Source organism: Hyperolius riggenbachi, chromosome 4, assembly GCF_040937935.1.
Source record: "Hyperolius riggenbachi isolate aHypRig1 chromosome 4, aHypRig1.pri, whole genome shotgun sequence".
Taxonomy (NCBI): domain Eukaryota; kingdom Metazoa; phylum Chordata; class Amphibia; order Anura; family Hyperoliidae; genus Hyperolius; species Hyperolius riggenbachi.
The window spans coordinates 235,074,374-235,096,115 of NC_090649.1; the positions used below are offsets into that span (position 1 = coordinate 235,074,374).

Below are 21,742 nucleotides of genomic sequence, written 5' to 3' on the forward strand. Positions count from 1 at the left end.
TGTACACACACTCACACTCCCACACTCACACTCCCACACTCACACTCCCACACTCACACTCCCACACTCACACACACACACACACACACACACACACACACACACACACACACACACACACACACACACACACACACACACACACACACACACACACACACACACACACACACACACACACACACACACACTAAACCTGGTGTGTGCAGGGGCAAATTATGGATGTTCTCCCCCCAAATATGTCCCCCTTGTACCTTTTGTGCTCCCGTTGTACCTCTTATGTTCCCCTTGTGTCCTTCTCTATGCCCCTTTGTATCCTTCTGTGTCCTCCATTGTCCTCCATTGTGTTCCCCTGTGGCCTCCATTGTTCTCATGTGTCCTCCGTTTATTACTCTGCATTGGGGGGAGAGGAGGAGAAATGGGGACACTACAGGTAACTCATACATTTTATCACCAGTTAAATGGGGCCCAGAATACTGCTACAGCAAACAATGGATGCATTCTGACTACAGGCAAGTCAGAAACTTCTGCTTATAGGGAGCACTCATCCAGTCCAAAATAATAAAATTAGTCTAGTAATGGCATTGATAATTTTTGCTACACTCTTCCCCCTTTCTGTTTTTCAAGTTATAGTTGTAAAATGTGTTTACATAGTTCACGTTAAAATGTAGTAAGAAATATTTTGCGTAGTTTTTTTTCATTACCCAAGATGGCCTAGTTATAGTTTGCAACAAAATGAAAAAGATCTAATGTTTTTTTTTCTGCTATGGCTTCACTCAAGTTCTCATTCTAGGGTAATATTGTAGAGATGTAATACATCAAAGCTCATTTTCCTTAAAGCAGAATATAACCCTGCATTTCAACTTTGCTCTAAAACATTATTTACAGTATATTATATGCAACCAGCATTTTTTTTTTCACTAGACCAGCATTGGAAGGGTAACACAGAGTTTTAAAGTTCCTGGAGATTTCTGCAGACGCATCCGAAGCTGAAATAGATACATTTTGTTTACATAAATGTATCTAAGTGTTGAATGTTACACACTTTGGCTGTCCTCCAGCTCAGTCAGAGAGAGTGAGTCACATTCAACACTTAGATACATTTATGTAAACAAAATGTATCTATTTCAGCTTCGGATGCGTCTGCAGAAATCTCCAGGAACTTTAAAACTCTGTGTAACCCTTCCAATGCTGGTCTAGTAAAAAAAAAAAATGCTGGTTGCATATAATATGCTGTAAATAATGTTTTAGAGCAAAGTTGAAATGCAGGGTTATATTCCGCTTTAAGTTGACTCCTGGCTGCTTATTGTCTCCACAGTGCTCAAAGCCATCTTCAGATGTCAACGGCAATAAAGAATTCCTCCTACTTCAGTTCTCTTCCTCCTCTTCCTCTAGAGTGCAGTGAGCTGGATGGAGACTTTAATTCACTACCCATTATTTTTGAAGATCGGTATCTGGATTATATTACAGAAGGTATGTGAAGGTTTTAGGAGGGTACACAAATATGCAAGGCTTTCTGATATTTAGCTTATAAAGTGCCTAGTTTGTAGGCACGGTGGCGTAGTGGGTAGCACGGTGGCGTAGTGGTTAGCGCTCTCACCTTGCAGCGCTGGGTCCCTGGTTCAAATCCCAGCCAGGTCAACATCTGCAAGGAGTTTGTATGTTCTTCCCGTGTCTGTGTGGGTTTCCTCCGGGCACTCCGGTTTCCTCCTACATCCCAAAAACATTCCTCCCACATCCCCACTAAAATTGGCCCTAGACTGCAACACATACACTCCACAATACATACATAGACATAGGACTATGGTAGGGAACTAGATTGTGAGCTCCTCTGAGGGACAGTTAGTGAAAAGACGATATACTCTGTACAGCGCTGCGGAGGATGTTGGTGCTATATAAATACTAAATAATAATAATCCTTCTTCTGAAGCCTGCAGTGTAAAATATTATTAAAACTTACACCATGAAAGGTTAGTCCACCAGAAATTGATATTTCAGTGTTTGATAAATGCTGCAACATTAAATCACCATCAAAGTGTGTTGTAGATGTTACGGCCAGAACCCAAAGTCTGACCACTTCAGGTTTTGGCCGGTCAAAACTAGAAGTGGCCGTCTCACTGCGGCCAATGTGAGGAATGAATTAGATTCCTGATGTGCCAATGTGAGAAATTAAGCCGGCTCCTCTGCTCTGGCTCCTCCCCCTGCCCCCACCTATTCAGCTCTGGCAGCCAGGGACACTCCCATTCTCCCAGAGTCGTTCGTCGCAGCAGGGAAGCAGGGCGCGAAGGCAGGAGACATTGCTTCTGCCAGCACCCGCTCTGCAGGAACGAATGGCAGGTTTCCCTGCCATGATGAACGACTCTGGGGGAACTTTGGGTTCTGGCCATAACATACGGTATACGTCATTCAATGCATCTAGATAAGTTGTTAACCACCAAGATTTTGTGGAGCGATTGCAAATGAACCTAAAAGACCTGTATTGTAAGTATTTCAGATTGTGTTCTTGTCTTCTTAAAAGCGGCATTCAGTTGTATGCCATTGCTTTCTGCATTCGTACAAACAGTAAGATCATTCTGAAATGAGTCTGTGCAATTAAACTAAACCTGTAATGCTCCCCCCCCCAAAAAAAAAAGTGTCACCTGGGGCTTCTGCCAGCCCCCTGCCGCTTCCCTGTGCCCGTGCTGTCTCTGAACGATCCTCTGGTCCCCCTCCGCAGCTCAGTTTCTTTACCGCAAGTCGGCGTCCACTGCGCCTGCGCGGCCCTAACCTTGCGGGTCCTCGTTTAGGTACCCCCTCATTTTTCATACTGCGCCTGCACAAGACGCTCCCAGCAACAGGCGTGTGAACGAGGACCTGTGTGGTAAGGCGCAGTGGCCGTCAACTTGCAAGTCGGCGATAACGAAACTGAGCCATGGTCGGGGACCGGAGGATCGTATACAGACGGGGTGGCTGTGGGGGGCTGGCAGAAGCCCCAGGTAAGTGAAACTTTTTTGGGGGCGTTACAGGTTTCCTTTAAGGTATTGATGGGAAATAAGCCAGCAGTAGTTAATGCATGCTTAGGCTACAGGTTTATATAACAGAAGTGTGCTCTCTCAGACTGGCCACAACTGGCAGAAGTTATGGGACCCGGTACTGGCGATGCAGAAGGCTGAGGATGGCGGCGTGGGAGGAATCCATGCGCATGGGGCCGGAGGAAGCCCCAGGTATGTATAAAACTTTTAGTTTATTTAGTCTCTGGTACACTTTAAAACAGAAAGTGACTGAATGTCTTAACATCAAGCACATTTTTTTAAAAAAAGGATGTCCATGCTGCATCACTTCAGTATACTGGGTAATGTAAGGCAAAACTGTTTTATAACCCTGTAGGCTAAGCATGCATTAAGTACTGCTGGCTTATTTCCCATCAATACCTTAAAGGAAACCTGTAATGTCCCCCCAAAAAGTTTCACTTACCTGGGGCTTCTGCCAGCCCCCCATAGCCTCCTCATCTGTGAACAATCCTCCGGTCCCCCGCCATGGTATGTACAGTGGTCTGCAAAAGTATTCGGCCCCCTTGAAGTATTCCACATTTTGTCATATTACTTCCACAAACATGAATCAATTTTATTGGAATTCCACATGAAAGACCAATACAAAGTGGTGTACACGTGAGAAGTGGAACGAAAATCATACATGATTCCAAACATTTGAAAAAAACAAAACTGCAAAGTGGGGTGTGCTTAATTATACAGACCCCTGAGTCAATACTTTGTAGAACCACCATTTGCTGCAATTACAGCTGCCAGTCTTTTAGGGTATGCCTCTACCAGCTTTGCACATCTAGAGACTGAAATCCTTGACCATTCTTCTTTGCAAAACAGCTCCAGCTCAGTCAGTTTAGATGGACAGTGTTTGTGAACAGCAGTTTTCAGATTTTGGCACAGATTCTCGATTGGATTTACATCTGGACTTTGACTGGGCCATTCTAACACATAGATATGTTTTGTTTTAAACCATTCCATTGTTGCCCTGGCTTTATGTTTATGGTCGTTGTCCTGCTGGAAGGTGAACCTCCGCCCCAGTCTCAAGTGTTTTGCAGACTCCAAGAGGTTTTCTTCCAAGATTGCCCTGTATTTGGCTCCATCCATCTTCCCATCAACTCCCCAGCTTCCCTGTCCCTGCTGAAGAGAAGCACCCCCAGAGCATGATGCTGCCACCACCAAATTTGACAGTGGGGATGGTGTGTTCAGAGTGATGTGCAGTGTTAGTTTTCCGCCACACATAGCGTTTTGCATTTTGGCCAAAAACTTCCATTTTGGTCTCATCTGACCAGAGCACCTTCTTCCACATGTTTGCTGTGTCCCCCACATGGCTTGCGGAAAACTGCAAACGGGACTTCTTTTGCTTTTCTGTTAGCAATGGCTTTCTTCTTGCCACTCTTCCATAAAGGCCAACTTTGTGCAGTGCACAACTAAAGGCTCATACACACATCAGACCATAGTCTTTGGAAAATGAAAGATCACAGACCCATTTTACCCTCTTCCATGTAATATGAGAGCCATACCTACACAGTATATTCTATTGAGCTGAACTCCCCATCAGACAGACATATTTGCAAGATGCTGCACACAAAGATGCTGTAGACATTAAAAAGATCAGTATCTGCAAAAGATCTGTTCCTGCAAAAGATCAGTTCCTGCAAATTGCATTTATAGTCTATGAAATCTGCAGATTATCATACACACCTTGTTTAACAGACATTCATCTGCAGATCAGATCTACCAGGCTGGATTTTCAGTTCTGCAGATGATTGTTTGATCTGCAGATGAATGTCAGTTAAACAAGGTGTGTATGATGATCTGCAGATCTCATAGACTATGAATGCAATTTGCAGGAACGGATCTTTGGCAGGAACAGATCTTTTCCAGATACTGATCTTTAGTGTCTGTACAGCATCTGTGTGTGCAGCATCTTGCAAAGATTTTTTTCTGTTGGGGAGTGACTGTGAAGGTATGGCTCTCATACTACATGAAGGGTGGTAAGATTGGTCTGTGATCTTTCATTTTCCAAAGACTATAGTCTGATGTGTGTATGAGCCTTTATAGTTATCCAATGGACAGATTCCCCCACCTGAGCTGTAGATCTCTGCAGCTCGTCCAGAGTCACCATGGGCCTCTTGACTGCATTTCTGATCAGCACTCTCCTTGTTCGGCCTGTGAGTTTAGGTAGATGGCCTTGTCTTGGTAGGTTTACAGTTGTGCCATACTCCTTCCATTTTTGAATGATCGCTTGAACAGTGCTCAGCGGGATGTTCAAGGCTTTGGAAATCTTTTTGTAGCCTAAGCCTGCTTTAAATTTCTCAATAACTGTATCCCTGACCTGTCTGGTGTGTTCTTAGGACTTCATGGTGTTGTTGCTCCCAATATTCTCTAAGACAACCTCTGAGGCCATCACAGAGCAGCTGTATTTGTACTGACATTAGATTACACACAGGTGCACTCTATTTAGTCATTAGCACTCATCAGGCAATGTCTTTGGGCAACTGATTGCACTCAGACCAAAGGAGGCTGAATAATTACGCACCCCCCACTTTGCAGTTATTTATTTGTAAAAAAATCTTTGGAATAATGTATGATATTTGTTCCACTTCTCACGTGTACACCACTTTGTATTGGTCTTTCACATGGAATTCCAATAAAATTGATTCATGTTTGTGCCAGTAATATGACCAAATGTGGAAAACTTCAAGGGGGCCGAATACTTTTGCAAACCACTGTATAAAGCTTTTAGTTTATTTTGTTTCTGGTTTCCTTTAAGAAAACATTAATGTTTTTATAAATCAACAATACTGGTGGCACACTGGGCCAAAACTTCCTCGGGATGAAAAGGAGCTTTAACAAGACCAATCACATTTTGGAGGACAATGATTGAGTCTCAGAACAGATGTTTGTAGTCTTGCCAGGTACCCCATAGCCACAGTCACTATTGTGAGCTGTTGGTATTCTCTGACTAAAGCTGGCCATACACTAGGCCGATTCCCCGCCGATCGACAGCAGATTCGATCACTGGGATCGAATCTGCTGTCACATCGTTCACGCTACACGCTAAATTTCTATCTATTTCGTCCCGAACTAGATCGATCCCGTCGATCGCTCTGTGTGGGAAATTACCGTCGATCGCCCACGAATAGAGAGCGCGTCGCTAGCGGCGTTCGAGTACTCGACGACCGACGCAATACAGCTGCAATACATTACCTGCTCCGCCGGCGCGACTCCCCAGGTCTCCGCTGTCTTCTCTGGTCTGGTCTCCGGGTCCGGCATGCTTCACTGAACTTCCTGCCGGGACAGGAAGTTTAAACAGTAGAGGGCGCTCTACTGTTTAAACTTCCCCCAGACAGGAAGAAGTGAAGCATGCCGGACCCGGAGACCAGACCAGAGTGGAGAAGAAGACAGCAGAGACCTGGGGAGTCGCCGCCGGAGCAGGTAATACATACGTGGTGTGTGTGTGTGGGGGGGGGGGGGAGCGGCGGCGGCACCACCGCAGATTGTGAATGGTTTCATGCTGAAATCGATTCACAATCTGTTTGCAGTAAAGGCAGCCATATGATCCCTCTCTGATCAGATTCGATCAGAGAGGGATCTATCTGTTGGTCGAATCTGATGGCAAATCGACCAGTGTATGGCTACCTTAAGGAGTGTCATTTATAGCTTGCAAACATGTCTGGACGGCATCTGACTTTCACTTTAAAGGTGTAGTTATTCTTTATGCTAGTAGGGTTATTATTAATTTACAGAAACCTATTCTTCTCACACCTCTGGGGACATTCATTCTGATTTTTTTTTCTTTTACTGACAGCAGTAACTGCTGTAACTTACTTTGTAAATTCAAAAGTATAATTTCTCAAAATGACAAAAAATAAATAAATAAATAAATATATATATATATATATATATATATATATATATATATATATATATATATATATATATATTATGCTAATCAACTACACAGCTTTCTTTTACAATAAATGACCATAGATGCATTTCTGCAGTCTTGTGATGTACAGTATATTAAGAAAAAAGTCATTATATAAGTTTGACTGTACAAACTGCTAATCTGTTTCGTCATCCTTTAGTAACGTCTTAGTGTTACCTGAGTGCATTTCCTTTATTTTTTTTTTATTTTTTTTTTGGTGTTTGTTCATTTGTAGCTTCTCATATTCCATTGTTATGCCTTTGTCTTTGAGCAGTTGGTACTATCAAACTCAGTCTGTCAGGAAGTGTAGTTTCAGAGCATTGTTAAGTTTTCATCTTATTGTTATTTTGCTGCTAACCTAAAACTAAAGCTTGAACTAACTTTTAACACTTTTTTTTAGCAGTTTTCATTGCTTAGTCTTTTATTATGTTTTTACTCATGTTATTAATTGCTTTCCCTAAAAGTCTTATGTTATTATTTGACAGATTTGGATGGGCCTTGGCTAGGAGTTCAAAACCTGCAAAGGTCAGATTCTAGCAAAGCGGAGAGGCTTGACAACGAAGAAGGATATACTTATAGTCCTTCCAGCCCAGAACTAAAAGTCAAAGGAGAAGGTGTCTCTACTTCATCTTGGTGTGTTGACGGTGAAAAGCCACTAACTAAAACCCAGAAAGTTAAAAATGAGGATGATAAATCAAAAACAAAAGGAAATAAACTTATGAGGACGATGAAAACTGATAATCCTAAAAAGATGGTGAAACAGAATTCTAAAGACTCTGTGGTTTTAGTTAGCTACAAATGCTTAAAAGCTGCTACAGCAGAGGCCATGGCTAAACCATTTGAAGGCAGGCCTTCACATTGCCAAAAAGATGGACATAATCCTCATACAGGGTTTCTACCAAGTGATTCAAAGTCTTCTGGATTGCAAACTTGGCAAAAGCGACATAACTCTCTGCCATCTAATACCGTCATGACTAGACCACGGTCCACAAGTGGTGACAATACTAAGAGAAGCCACAGTAGTGCTTGGGAATCGGGCCTCATAACATCTCTTACCACCTCCACCATTTCAGGTACACTCAACACACAGCAAGCAGGTACTGAATTCACAAGGACTGATATGGTTACTCAACAAGAGGAAAGGAGTTGTGTTAGCCAACCCACAATACCTTCTGGGCTGAGAACAATAGAAGTAAAGCCAAGTAGCAAAAACACCTATGAAGGTGAAAAAGTAACTGTTATTTTTGGATCAAAGTCAGAATGTGCAAAGGACACTGTTAAGGAAGAAATGCAGGGGCAGAATTTATCGGCTTTGACTGGACCTGTAACATCTTTACTAGAGACAGATTCTGTATTTGATAAAGACCTTGCACTGGATACTAATCTCAAACTCCCTGGCAATGAGGATGCCCTTTCTAAGCTGAAAAGTAACCAACCAAATTCAGGCTCCAAAGAAGTCCACATTGTAGTAAGCGGAGACACAATAAAGTTACCAGACATTAATGTAACTTGCTCCTCATCACGATTTTCGGACTCTGGTGTGGAAAGCGAACCCAGCTCTTTTGCAACTCATCCAAATCCAGACCTTTGTTTGGTAAATGCAACTGAACAGGATCCAGCGTCAAATGATAAAGTATTTTCACCTCTTTTGCTAAAACCGGAAACTAATTTGAAAGCCACAGTAGAAAGCCACTGCACAGAAAGCACAAGTGCTCTAAGTGAAATACAGTCATCCTTGACATCTATAAACTCTTTGCCATCTGACGATGATGAGCTTTCCCCAGATGAGAGTTCTAGGATTTCTGTTGTCCCTGAAAGCCAGTTAAAAGACAGTAAAACAGTAGTTGACTTGGGTACAGTTGAAATACCAAAGTTTGATTCTAAGACGTCTAACATTCTCTTACAACCTCAGAGTGTTGTGTTTTCTGACAAAGAAACTGTACCCATTCATTCCTCTCTGTCAAATATCCGAGATCTTTTTCAGTTTGCTATTTCTGATGAGGAAACACAGAACGAGGTGAAGAGTATTCCTGTCCCCCTAACTGGCTCTATAACCACTTTCAGAGAGTTCCCAATTCCTGAAATACATTATCATGACTCCCAAATTGCGCCTACTGCAGAAGTTGTTGTTGTTGGAGAGCAATCCGTAGTATCTGGCTCAGTTGTTATGGATGAGGTTTTGTTGAAAACAGACAAAGATAACATAAATGAAAATGAACCAAAACAATTAAACCAAGACATGTCTGTAGCTGCTAGTACAAGTCCTTCTGCTGCTATACCTTCTTCCACTAACAGCACTGACATTGTCAAGCAAGGTTTAGTAGAAAATCATTTTGGCTCTCAAAGTAGCACTGACATTTCTGACATTAGTCCTGCAGATGACTTTAAGCATGTCAGTCCCTCACAGGAAAGTGTAAATGTGCAGTCCTCTGGCCCACCACTACAAGAAGAGGATGATGATGATGATGATGATGAGGAACAGAATGAAGAAATGATTGAGAATGGCTACTATGAGGAGACAGATGGCCCATTATACAAATCTGATGATCCTGAATGTGAAGTCATTCATGATTCTCCACATGATCGATTTCTGAGATCTGAGAGGATGGGTTCTGAATTTTTAAAAGATTCCCTGAATATGCCAGGTGTTTGTTCATCCAGTTGTTTATCATTTTCCTATACGCTGAGAGACTCCCCTTGTGGAACTGTTTTTACTTCTAGGAATATGCTTGATGCTGTAACAAAGCAACCGGGTTGTGCAGTTCTTGGATCCTCTTCAACTCTTGCTTGGTATGAAAGCTCTCCAAAGCCTTTAATGCTAGCGTGAGTACCTCTCAGTTTAATATGCTTTTGCATCTATTTTCCCCTGCATAAACAGGTTAATTGAAGCACATCATGGTGACATGGTACATAGGCAGAGGATTTGTGTGCCTGTGTAGATCAATCATGTTTACAGAAAATATATACATTGAAATATACAGACTGGTGTGGGTTTGTATATAAAATCAAGCTTCCATACTCCTATAGGAGACATTTCTGATTTAAATACAGTATGTCAAAGCAATTTGGATTTTGGTTTGAAAATAACCAATTAGTTGGTGTATATTACACAAATTAATCAATATTGATATTGTATTGTTTGTCCCATGTTTCATAGAACTTATCAGAAAAGTTTATGTACAGCTACCTATGAGTGCACCTTTCTAGCAGAAAAGACAGCTCCTTTAATTCACTGTTTAGTAGACAGATCATCTCATTTTATTGTGTAGGAGGTCAGTGATTTGCTTCCAGTATCTAATGACTCTGGAATTCCCAATATTAAGTGAGGCAAAGTAAACTCTATGCTTACATTTGGGCTGGGAATTGGGAACATCTCTAGCCAAAAACATTTTGTAAGTCCTCTGTAGTCATTTGTCTTTGCTAACAGCTATATTATTTGTCCAGATAATATAGATTGAAAATGATTATCAAAATTATTTTGAGCAGTTTCTTGTATGCTAGTGGTGTAGAAGGCATTGACAAGGTGTGAACAAATCACCTAGGAGAAAACTCAGGAGGAAAGGTGAATTGCATATGGGCCTAGATCTCTCAGCAAAGCTTTGGGGAGGCTGTACACATGCTAGATTCTTGTCAAAAAAGCCCTAGACTAGCGGCCTAGACTAACGTGGGAAATTAAAACAGTAACCTTTAGACATCTGAGAACCTAAGTGATCCAGCAGAGGCAGACATGTGATTTTTTTTTTTTTTTTTTTTTTTTTTTTAAGCGTTTGCTATTGAGTGGCAAAATTTTGAAACTCTTGTCTGGGTCATATTAAAATGTAAGTAGGATTTCTGAAAGATTCATGAATTAACCATTTCAGCTACCGGGTATTTTTCACCTTATGCATTAGAGCAGTTTTCACCTCCCATTCATTCGCTAATAACTTTTTCACTAATTATCACTATGAATTGATCTATAGCTTGTTTTTTCCGCCACCAATTATGCTTTCTTTGGGTGGTACATTTTGCTGAGAATTATTTTTTTCTAAATGCATTTTAACAGAAATATTAAGAAAAAAATTGAAAAAATTCATTATTTCTCAGTTTTTGGCCATTATAGCTTTAAAATAATACATGCTACCATAATTTAAACCTATGTATTTTATTTGCCCATTTGTCTTGGTTATTACGCCATTTAAATTATGTCCTTATCACAATGTATAGAATCTCGCCAAAGGACCGGCACCACTCGATGTATTTAGAAGCTCTTTATAACTTTATTGGCATCAATATGATAGCAACGACAGACGCTGTTTCGGCCCCCATGGGCCTTTATCAAGTTGCACAGGATCATCAAATGACAATATCAAAACTGCACATATATATAGTCAAACACAATTACCCATGATTCCTCCATCAGCCAATCACCAACATGCGGCTTTTTGTACGCGTTGCTGTTGCGGTGATGCGGCTTTTTGTACGCGTTGCTGTTGCGGTGATGCGGCTTTTTGTACGCGTTGCTGTTGCGGTGATGCGGCTTCTTGTATGCGTTGCTGTTGTGGCGGTTTTTATGCGTCGCATCTTGATTTTTTTTTTCTTTTTTTTTTTGTGTGCTGGTCAGCTGACAAGACATGTGATTTGTCATGTGATCATGACACCATTTTGCCTATCAGGGACTGCTGCAGCAGTTACATGTTATTGTGGAAACTCCTCTTGATCTCTGAGTGGTGAGATTCAAATTTGAACATTGTGTTTTTATTGGTGGTGTATTTTTGGCATAAGTCTTCCATCAGGTCCTCTGCCCTAGGGTGTTGGTGATTGGCTGATGGAGGAATCGTGGGTAATTGTGTTTGACTATATATATGTGCAGTTTTGATATTGTCATTTGATGATCCTGTGCAACTTGATAAAGGCCCATGGGGGCCGAAACAGCGTCTGTCGTTGCTATCATATTGATGCCAATAAAGTTATAAAGAGCTTCTAAATACATCGAGTGGTGCCGGTCCTTTGGCGAGATTCTATGTTGTGACCCCTTGGTACTGGGGTGAGGACCTAGGCACACTTTCCTGCATTAAAGCCACTGTGAGTGCTCCTGGGCACTTGGAAGAAACTTATCACAATGTATGGCGCCAATACATTATTTGGAAATAAAGGTGCATTTTTTCAGTTTTGCGTCCATCACTATTTACAAGCTTTTAATTTATAATGTTTGCAATGTACCCTCTTCACATGCATATTAAAAATGTTCAGACCCTATTTGTTTTTTTTTTCATTAAACTTTTATTTGGGTCATTTTTGGTGTGGGAGGTAAACAGTTAATTTTAAATGTAATAATATGGGCTTATTTTATTTAAAAAAAATGTATGTAGATGTAGTTTTACTATTTGGTGAGATTTTTTTTTATTTTATTTTTTTTTGCCCTGGAAGCGAAGTGCTCGCTTTTAGGAAGCATAATGAGGATGGGAAACTTTTTTTTTTTTCGCAGAAAGACCGTGGCCTCTGATGAGAAGCCGTCGTTTTTTTCTGCCGGGGACTTAGATCAATGACAGGGAACCATGTTCTCATTCATTGATCTCCGGGCTAGCGGGGGGCATGCGGGAGCACGCAGAAGCACAGCAGCAGCCGCCTGGACATGAGAATCACATCTAGGCGGCTTAAATGGTTAATTTTTGTGCTGTTACAGTCAAGGAATGAGCATTAATAAATCCAGGTCTGCATTTACCAGCAGTCCTTAAAGGGATACTGTAGGGGGTCGGGGGAAAATGAGCTGAACTTACCCAGGGCTTCTAATGTTCCCTCGCAGACATCCTGTGCCCGCGTAGCCACTCACCGATGCTCCGGCCCCGCCTCCGGTTCACTTCTGGAATATCAGACTTTAAAGTGTGAAAACCACTGCGCCTGCGTTGCCGTGTCCTCGCTCCCGCTGATGGCACCAGAAATGTACTATGCAGGCCCAGTATGGTCTGCGACTGCGCAGTACGCTCCTGGTGACATCAGCGGGAGCGAGATCACGGCAACACAGGCGCAGTGGTTTTCAGACTTTAAAGTCGGAAATTCCAGAAGTGAACCAGAGGCGGGGCCGGAGCATCGGTGAGTGGCTGCGTGGGCACAGGACGTCTGCGGGGGACCATTAGAAGCCCCGGGTAAGTTTAACTCATTTTCCCCCGACCCCCCTACAGTATCCCTTTAAAGTGTACCAGAAACTAAATAAAACAAAAGATTTATACATACCTGAGGCTTCCTCCAGCCCCATGTGCACAGATCGCTCCCACGCCGCAGTCTTCAGCCTTCTCCGTTGCCGGTACCGGGTCCCATAACTTCTGCCAGTCGCGGTCAGTCTGCGCATGAGACGTGCACTCTCTATGTATGTCTCCAGCAGCCCCTGGAGAGATACTTAGAGAGCGCACTTCTCTTGCGTCAGACTGGCCGCGACTGGCAGAAGTTATGGGACCCGGTACAGGCAACGGAGAAGGCTGAAGACTGCGGCGTGGGAGCAATCTGTGCACATGGGGCTGGAGGAAGACCCAGGTATGTGTAAAACTTTTATGTAGTCTCTGGTTTCCTTTAAGGGGCCAGAGAATGCTGGTATGGAAGTAGTTAATCTTTCTCTGAAATCTTGTTGTGGTTTTGTCTTCTATTTTATGCCGGCTGACTGGCCATGCACCGTTGTTAAACTGTAAAATGCACAATTATGCTGGGTACACACGATGAAATTTTCTGGCAGATTTACTGTCAGATCGATTATATCCAACATGTCCAATCTGATTTTCAATCGATTTCCGACTGTTTTCTGTTCACTCCTATCGGAAATTGATCGGAAAAGGATCGGAAATCGATCTGAAATCAGATCAGACATGTTGGAAATAATCGATCTGACAGCAAATCTGCCAGAAAATCTCAGTGTAAAATAGGTTATGTACGAGAGGCCCACATTATCTGCATAGGTGATCCAGGTGTCAAAATTGGCATTTTGAAAGCATGTGTCCTAAAAGGAATATCTTAAGACATTATGAACCTCAAGTTCCAGTAAGTTCCAATTAATTTTGTGAGCGAGGTATTGTACAGTGTTATGGTGTGTACACATTTGAAAGATAAATGAAAGATCACAGACCAATTTTACCCCCTTCCATGTAGTATGAGAGCCATACCTACACAGTCTATTCTATTGAGCTGAACTCCCCATCAGATAAAAATCTTTGCAAGATGCTGCACACAAAGATGCTGTACACATTCAAAAGATCAGTATCTGCAAAAGATCTGTTCCTGCAAAAGATCCATTCCTGCAAAATGCATTCATAGTCTATATCTGCAGATCCTCATACACACCTTGTTTAACAGGCAATCATCTGCAGATCTGAAAATCCATCCTGGTGGATCTCATCTTCAGATGAATGTCTGTTAAACAAGGTGTGTATGAGGATCTGCAGTTATTATAGACTATGAATGCAGATTGCAGGAACGGATATTTTGCAGATAATCTTTTGAATGTGTACAGCATCTTTGTGTAGAGCATCCTGCAAAGATTTATTTTTTATTTGGGTGTAATACCTTTCAATGCTTGTACATAGTTTTCTTGCAAACTTTAGAAACTTTCTTCTTTAGGCATGATGAGAACTGGATCCGAATCATACAGTATTGCATCATGGAATGGTGCAAATACAGCTGTGTATCAGCAACATCCGAACAGTTTTCTCTGAAAGTTTTCCTTGTCTTCCATATCTTCCTCTGATCTTCCTCCACAATCCTCTTAATTGTTCTTTGTTTCTTTATAACCCTGTGCACAGGGGATATTGTAAGCTGGGAGTGTATTGTTATTGTATTGTAATCATATTCTTCACTGTAGGTACCTTATTAGTATTATAATTATTATAAGATATTATTATTATTATAAGATAGCTTATTTTTCAGAAATGCAGTTGCTTATAAGAGTTGATGCTCAGTGGCAGCATTGTGTTTGGAGCATCAGAGTTGATTATACTCTGCCAATAACAAGAGGGGAAACCTCCTAATAATTATAAAGACTTAATCAGATAATTAGAATTAGGGACCTTGGAAAACAGTCTTCATCATTGGACAAGTGGATGGCTACATTCACAATTACTATTTGATTTCTTACGTTTTAGAGTTCACTAAATAATTGTGCATTACAAATTGCATTTTGCTGGGGTTTTTTTTACATATTGTTTGCTACAGCTGTTGTCTGCTATTGTCCACATGTAAAATTAGCTAAATGTTATGTGGCCACCACTGGCCAACGATCTGTATCTCAGACCTCAATCCCTAATCTGTTACCTAGCATTCTGAGCCTTATCCCTTTGTCTCTGTCATCTTGAGTGTCTGTCATTATTTTCTGTGATATTTTATTTCCATTTTGAAAATTGCAGCAAGTTCAAAACATTCTCTAACATGGATATCTAAACATGCCTTTGGAAGAATTTCCCTTGAAATATTTGCTACGAGCAGTGCATAGTTTTGAATAATGACTAGATGTATTTTTATGGGAGGGCCAGTGCATTATATAGCTGTACTTCTAATGTGTTTTATGTTTTGTAGATTCCTACAGGCCAAAGAAGATTTAAAGCAATTGAAACTGCCTGGGTTTTTGTACAGTGATGTGCCTCAGTTGGCCTCCACAGTTCCATACTTCAGCTTGGAGGATGATGACAGCTGTGATGAGGGAATCCATTTGATTGTGTGTGTTCATGGACTTGACGGTAAGTATTGCACACCGACCTTGTGTAAATTAATTTCCTTACAGCGGGAATACGCTCAAAAGCTGATCCAAGTAAGGAATATCACTACTGTATTGACCCTCTTTTATTAATTGATGTATGGAAGTAAGCTCACATACAAACACAATGACATTGTTAAATCAGATAGTGGCAAAGACATGACAACATTCTGAGCATGATTTTTTTCTTATTATTTTTTTCATATTGCTTTGTCATCTCCAATGGCACTGCACAGTGTCACAAACTAGAAAGGGAAACATTTGTAGCATATGCAGCTACATATGACAATGATTGTGACATGATGTTACGGTAAATTCTGAAAAGGTTACTTTGCTGGCAGCTCACTTTCACTTCCACCTGCAACTATACCTCTTCAGTGATCTTCCCAGATTTTTTTTCCATTCGGGTGACATAAAAAAGTAGCTGGGTGGAGCATGATGGGTGAATGCAGAGTAGGGGCAGCTCTGCTTACAGCATAGTAGAATGATTAAGAGGCAAGCAGATGACAGCCGGGTGGTCACCCAAATCATCCGGGTGAAGCACCCGGCTAAAAGAGCCTGGGGAGAACACTGCCTCTTGTGTCCTCTTCTGCCCCCCTTGTGTCCTCCTTCATGCTGCTCTGTGTCCTGCATTGTCCCCATTTGTCCTCCTCTGTGCTGCTATGTGTCCTCATTTGTCCTCTTCTGTGCCACTTTGTATCCTCCATGGTCCCCATTGTACCCCTTTTGTGTCCTTCATTGTCCCCATTGTGCCGCTTTTTGTCCCCATTTGTTCTCCTCTGTGCTGCCTTGTGTTCCTGTGTGTCCTCCATTGTGCCCATTTGTCCTCCTCTGTGCCGCTTTGTGTCCCTGTTTATCCCCGTTTTGTCCTCCTCTGTGCTGCTTTGTGCTCTCCTGTGTATTCCATTATCCCAGTTTGTCTTCCTCTGTTGTGCAGCTCTGGGGTTGATTCACTAAAATTAATTAACGTAGTAGAATTATTGCGGTTGCACTACCATCGTGCAGCACTTCAAAGGATCGCACGTAAGTTGTCTTAACAAGGGCGTCCATTGCGATCAGAGACCTCTTCTCTCCCTCATTGTTCCCTTAATGCCATCTTTTCCTGGTATTGTCATTACATATGTCCATCACTAGGGGAACAGTAATGGAGAGGAGAGGTCTCCGATAGCTGCAGGTGTCCTCGGATCAGGCAAGACGCTTCTGCTGCGCTGTAAACACAACACAGGGTTGCAGAGGAGAACACCGGAAACAAAGTAGAATACAGTACAGTACAGGGAGTCCCCGACATTGTGGTGGGTCAGCAGTTCCTATCGTGGACATTCATAAGTCGGGTATTCCTGTATTCTGACTATAAAATGTAGTGACTTGTCCTCCTGACTTTTGGGGGAGAAAATTTGCATCATATAGTCTGAAAAATATGGTAATTAGACAGCATACACATTCTTCTCTGATGATCTTGATATTTTCTACATTCGCTTTGTGATATCGTATTATTTTTCTAAATTTTTTGCTCATTCCCCTATTGGTTTTCGAGTTGACCTGTCTGTAAAATTTTTTCTCTAAGAATATTATGGACACCATTTTTATGGTGATTGAAATGACTAAAGCCTCTAATAGCTATTTTTGGTGTCTTTCTTTGTGCAGGAAATAGTGCTGACCTCCGTCTAGTGAGAACCTACATTGAACTTGGACTGCCCGGAGGGCGAAAAGACTTCCTTATGTCAGAGAGAAATCAGGTGAGGAACACACATACAGCATAGAGATGAGAACTACTCGACTATCTGTTAGTTCAGTATTCAATGTGTATTGCAAATGTTACAAATGGAGGCAGACCTGAAATGTCTTCAAAAGACACTGCCAGAGATGTGTGTTCACTGTTACGGTTTTCATTATTTTATTTTTTTAAAGTGTCCCGGTGTTTATTTAGCAAGACCTCTAACCATTTATATGCTGGCTACCATTCCTGTATAGGGCTTGTAGAGTGCTGAGTAGTATTTGATGCCAAGCCGCAGGGGGTGCTTTACAATACTGGATGCTAAGTAGCTGGAGTGCCAAATTTCTGGGAGTGCTGAGTACTACTGAGTGCCATGTTGCAATGACTGCTAAGCACTATTAGGTGTTGACTTGCAGTTGGTGCTAAGGCGTACTGAGTGCCTCATTGCACTGGGTGGTAAATAGCAGTGGGTGCTAAGCAGTATTGGGTGCTGAGTGGCAATGAATGCACATCTGTAGGTGGTGCTAAACAGGTTTGGGTGCCAGGTGAGTGCAGGCTATGGGGGTACTAGGTACCATGTGGATGTGGGCCCTGGAGTTACTGAATTTCATATGATTGGTGGGTAAAGGCTATGGGGTGTGCTCTGCTGGGTGTTGGATTTGTACTATGTGTGTGCAAACTAAGGGAGGCACGGGGTGCAAGCTAGGGGAGGGTGGGTGCTATGTAGGTGCCAGGTGTGGGCTATGGTGGTACTGGGTACTGGATGTGGGCTATGGGGGTCCTGGTTGCCGGCTAAGCAAGTTTGTGGGTGCCTTGTGAAGGCAGGCTATAGAAAACACTGGTTGCCTCTGGTAGGTACTGGTTGTCGTGTGGGTGAGGCTAAGAGCTCTCCTTTAAACCTCACATTGCCTCATTAACCACCACCTGCTATTTCCAACTCAAAAATATATTCCGTATCCGTCCCTTCCTCACACAAGAGGCCACCAAAATGCTTGTTCATGCCTTAATTATCTCCCGCCTAGACTACTGCAAGACCCTGCTCTGTGGCCTACCAGAAAACAGGCTAGCACCTCTCCAATCCCTACTAAATTCAGCGGACCGCCTCATTCACCTTTCCACATGCTCTTCCGATGCAGCCCCACTGTGCCGTTCTCTCCACTGGTTACCCATTACCCAGAGGATCCAGTTCAAACTCCTGACTCTAACATACAAAGCCCTGCATGAGTTGTGCCCTCCATACATCTCATCACTAATCTCAAGATATTGTCCCTCCCGCAACCTTCGCTCCTCCCAAGAAATTCTCCTGGCCTCTAAGCTGATCACCTCCTCTCATGCTCGCATCCAGGACTTTACACGAGCATCATCCCTTATCTGGAACTCTCTTCCACAGCCTGTACGTCATGCTCCAAACCTGGACATCTTCAAACGCACTCTTAAGGTGGCCATACACTGGCCCGATTTGCGGCAGTTTCGACAGCAGATTCGATCACTGGGATCGAATCTGCTGCCAATCGTTCGCGCAACACGCACCCGCCGATCCGATTTCCTCCCGAAATCGGATCGGTCCGTCGATCGCGCCGTGCGGGAAATTACCCTCGATCGCCCGCGGGTAGGGAGCGCGTCGCTAGCGGCGGCCGATCCGATCAGGTATACATTACCTGAGGCTGGCTCCCGGGCATCCCGTCCGTCACTGCTCCCGTCATGGCGCCTCCGGCATCCTCGCATAACTTCCGCTGTCATGCCAGTGACAGCGGAAGTACAACTAGAGGGCGCTCTATTTGAACTTCCGCTGTCACTGGTGTGATAGCTTAAGTTCTATGCGGATGCCGGAGCCGGAGGTGCCACATGACGGGGACATCACGCCCGGGAGCCAGCCTCAGGTAATGTATACCGGCGGGGGGAGCGGCGGCAGCACCACCACAACAGATTGTGATCGGTTTCAGGCTGAAATCGATTCACAATCTGTTTGCAGGAAAGGCAGCCATACGATCCCTCTCTGATCAGATTCGATCAGATAGGGATCTGTCAGCTGGTCGATCTGATGGCACATCGACCAGTGTATGGCTGCCTTTAAAACACACCTTTTCAGACAAGCTTATAACATTATATAGCCCTTATTTACTTATCTGTCACAGTGTAATCAGAGACAAAGGGTCACTGCCTCATCCATCCTCCACCCCCTTACCTAGTGTGTCCCCCACAACCCATTAGATTGTAAGCTCGCAAGGGCAGGGTCAGCCTCCTAATGTTTACTGTTTTTGTAACAATATTTGTGCTGCTTGGAACTCTGCTGTACATTTGTAAGTTGTATCTATGTTCCCCTTGTCGTCTTATTGTGCTTTGTAAAGCGCTGCGGAATATGTTGGCGCTATATAAATAAAAAATAATAATAATAATAAAAATAATAATATGGCGGATACTGGGTGCTATGTACTATGTGGGTGGGGTAAAAAGGTTTACTGGGTGCCATGTGGGGCGCAACATACTTACATTTTCCTGTCTCTAGTGGAATCTCTGGTGCCTAGTGGCAGAGGAGAGCAGCAGCAGGCAAGATCTCTTCTTCTAATTCCCTTCCCATTGACAACGTGGGGTGGGGTTGAAATCACCTAGCCCTGCCTACTTCTGATGGTTCCTTTCTCCCTGCTGCGTGATTGGTCAGCAGCACCATGGCGGAAGGGCCCATCGAAAAGGAGGCGGGAGGCTCAAGACAGGGCCAGATGTGTGCTTGAATGTTATGACTAAAAGGGGCCCCAATGTAGGGGATGTGTTTACAACAAGGCCACAGTGCACCCCTTACTAAGGTCTGTCCTTAAAGTGTACCAGAGACTAGCAGTTTAAACATTTTTTTTTTTACTTACGCGGGGCTTCTACCAGCCCCATAAGCACGGATGCGCCCCTCGCCGCCGTCCTGAGTGGCTCCGTTAAGCCGCAATGTGCTCCAATATACGACTGAGTGACCCCCGGCTGAAAATCACGGGGCTTCTACCGGCGGGTCCAGGAGGCAGAGGAGGACAACGAGGAAGTGAATGGCCTGGAGGGAGCTGGAGGAAGCCCCAGTTATGTATACCCCCCCCCCCCCTTCGCAGTCTTGGGTACACTTTAACAGCAGCCCTGTTCCCAACACAAGTAATTGAGTGATATGGCAGGGACAAAGAATGCAACCTAGATTCTCCATACAGGTATAAATAGGCTAAACCAGGGGTGCCCACACGTTTTGGTTCACGAGCTACTTTAACCACTTCACCACTGAGGGGTTTTACCCCCTGACCACCAGAGCAATTTTCACCTTTCAGCGCTCCTTCCATTCATTCGTCTATAACTTTATTATTACTTATCCCAATGAAATGAACTATATCTTGTTTTTTTTGCCACCAATTAGGCTTTCTTTAGGTGGGACATTATGCCAAGAATTATTTTATTCTAAATGTGTTTTAATGGGGAAATAGGAAAAAATGTGGGAAAAAATTATTATTTTTCAGTTTTCGGCCATTATAGTTTTTAAATAAAGCATGCTACTGTAATTAAAACCCATGAAATGTATTAACCCATTTGTCCCGGTTATAAAACCATTTAAATTATGTCCCTATCACAATGTTTGGCGACAATATTTTATTTGGAAATAAAGGTGCATTTTTTTCAGTTTTGCATCCATCCCTAATTACAAGCCCGCAGTTTATAAAGTAACAGTGTTATACCCTCTTGACATAAATATTTAAAAAGTTCAGTCCCTAAGGTAACTATTTATGTTTTTTTTTTTTATTGTATTTTTTTTTTTTTTAATTACAAAAAAAAAAAAAAATTGGGGAGTGTGGGAGGTAATGAGTTAATTTATTGTGTAAATGTCATGTTTGTATATGTAAAATGCTTTTAGGGTGTAGTTTACTATTTGGCCACAAGATGGCCACAGAGTGTTTGTTTACATGCGACCTGTAAGCGTCCGGAAGGACGCTTACAGGAAGCAGTAGGAGGCTGGGAGACGCACAATGATCTCGCTGTTTCTGAAAGAAGCAGCAGATCATTGCGGGGGCTAGATCAACGAACGGGAATGGATTTTCCCGTTCATTGATCTCCGGGCGAGCGGGCGGCGGCGTGCACGAGCGGCGGGTGCGCGCGCACGAGCGGCGGGAGCGCGGACAGCGGCGGTAGCGCGGAAGGTACGGATTTCTCCGTCCCTGGTTTTTTAGGAGGGAAAAAAGGGGCGCAGAAATTCGTACCGCTGGGGGTAAAGTGGTTAAACATTGCCGAGCCCAGGAGAGCTACACACACACACACACACACACACACACACACACACACACACACACACACACACACACACACACACACACACACACACACACACACACACACACACACACACACAC

At 43.0% G+C, this 21,742-nt stretch overlaps 1 protein-coding gene across 4 annotated transcripts in view; it reads left to right on the forward strand.

Moving 5' to 3' along the window:
* FAM135A (family with sequence similarity 135 member A) overlaps window positions 1-21,742 on the forward strand; it is a 180,272-nt gene that overhangs the window by 141,593 nt on the left and 16,937 nt on the right. For all 4 annotated transcript variants that reach the window (XM_068281457.1, XM_068281459.1, XM_068281458.1 and 1 more), the window contains 4 exons: window positions 1,319-1,473; window positions 7,440-9,777; window positions 15,487-15,647; window positions 17,309-17,400. In XM_068281457.1, coding sequence (XP_068137558.1) covers window positions 1,319-1,473; window positions 7,440-9,777; window positions 15,487-15,647; window positions 17,309-17,400 — 2,746 coding nt within the window. The remainder of the gene's footprint in view (window positions 1-1,318; window positions 1,474-7,439; window positions 9,778-15,486; window positions 15,648-17,308; window positions 17,401-21,742) is intronic.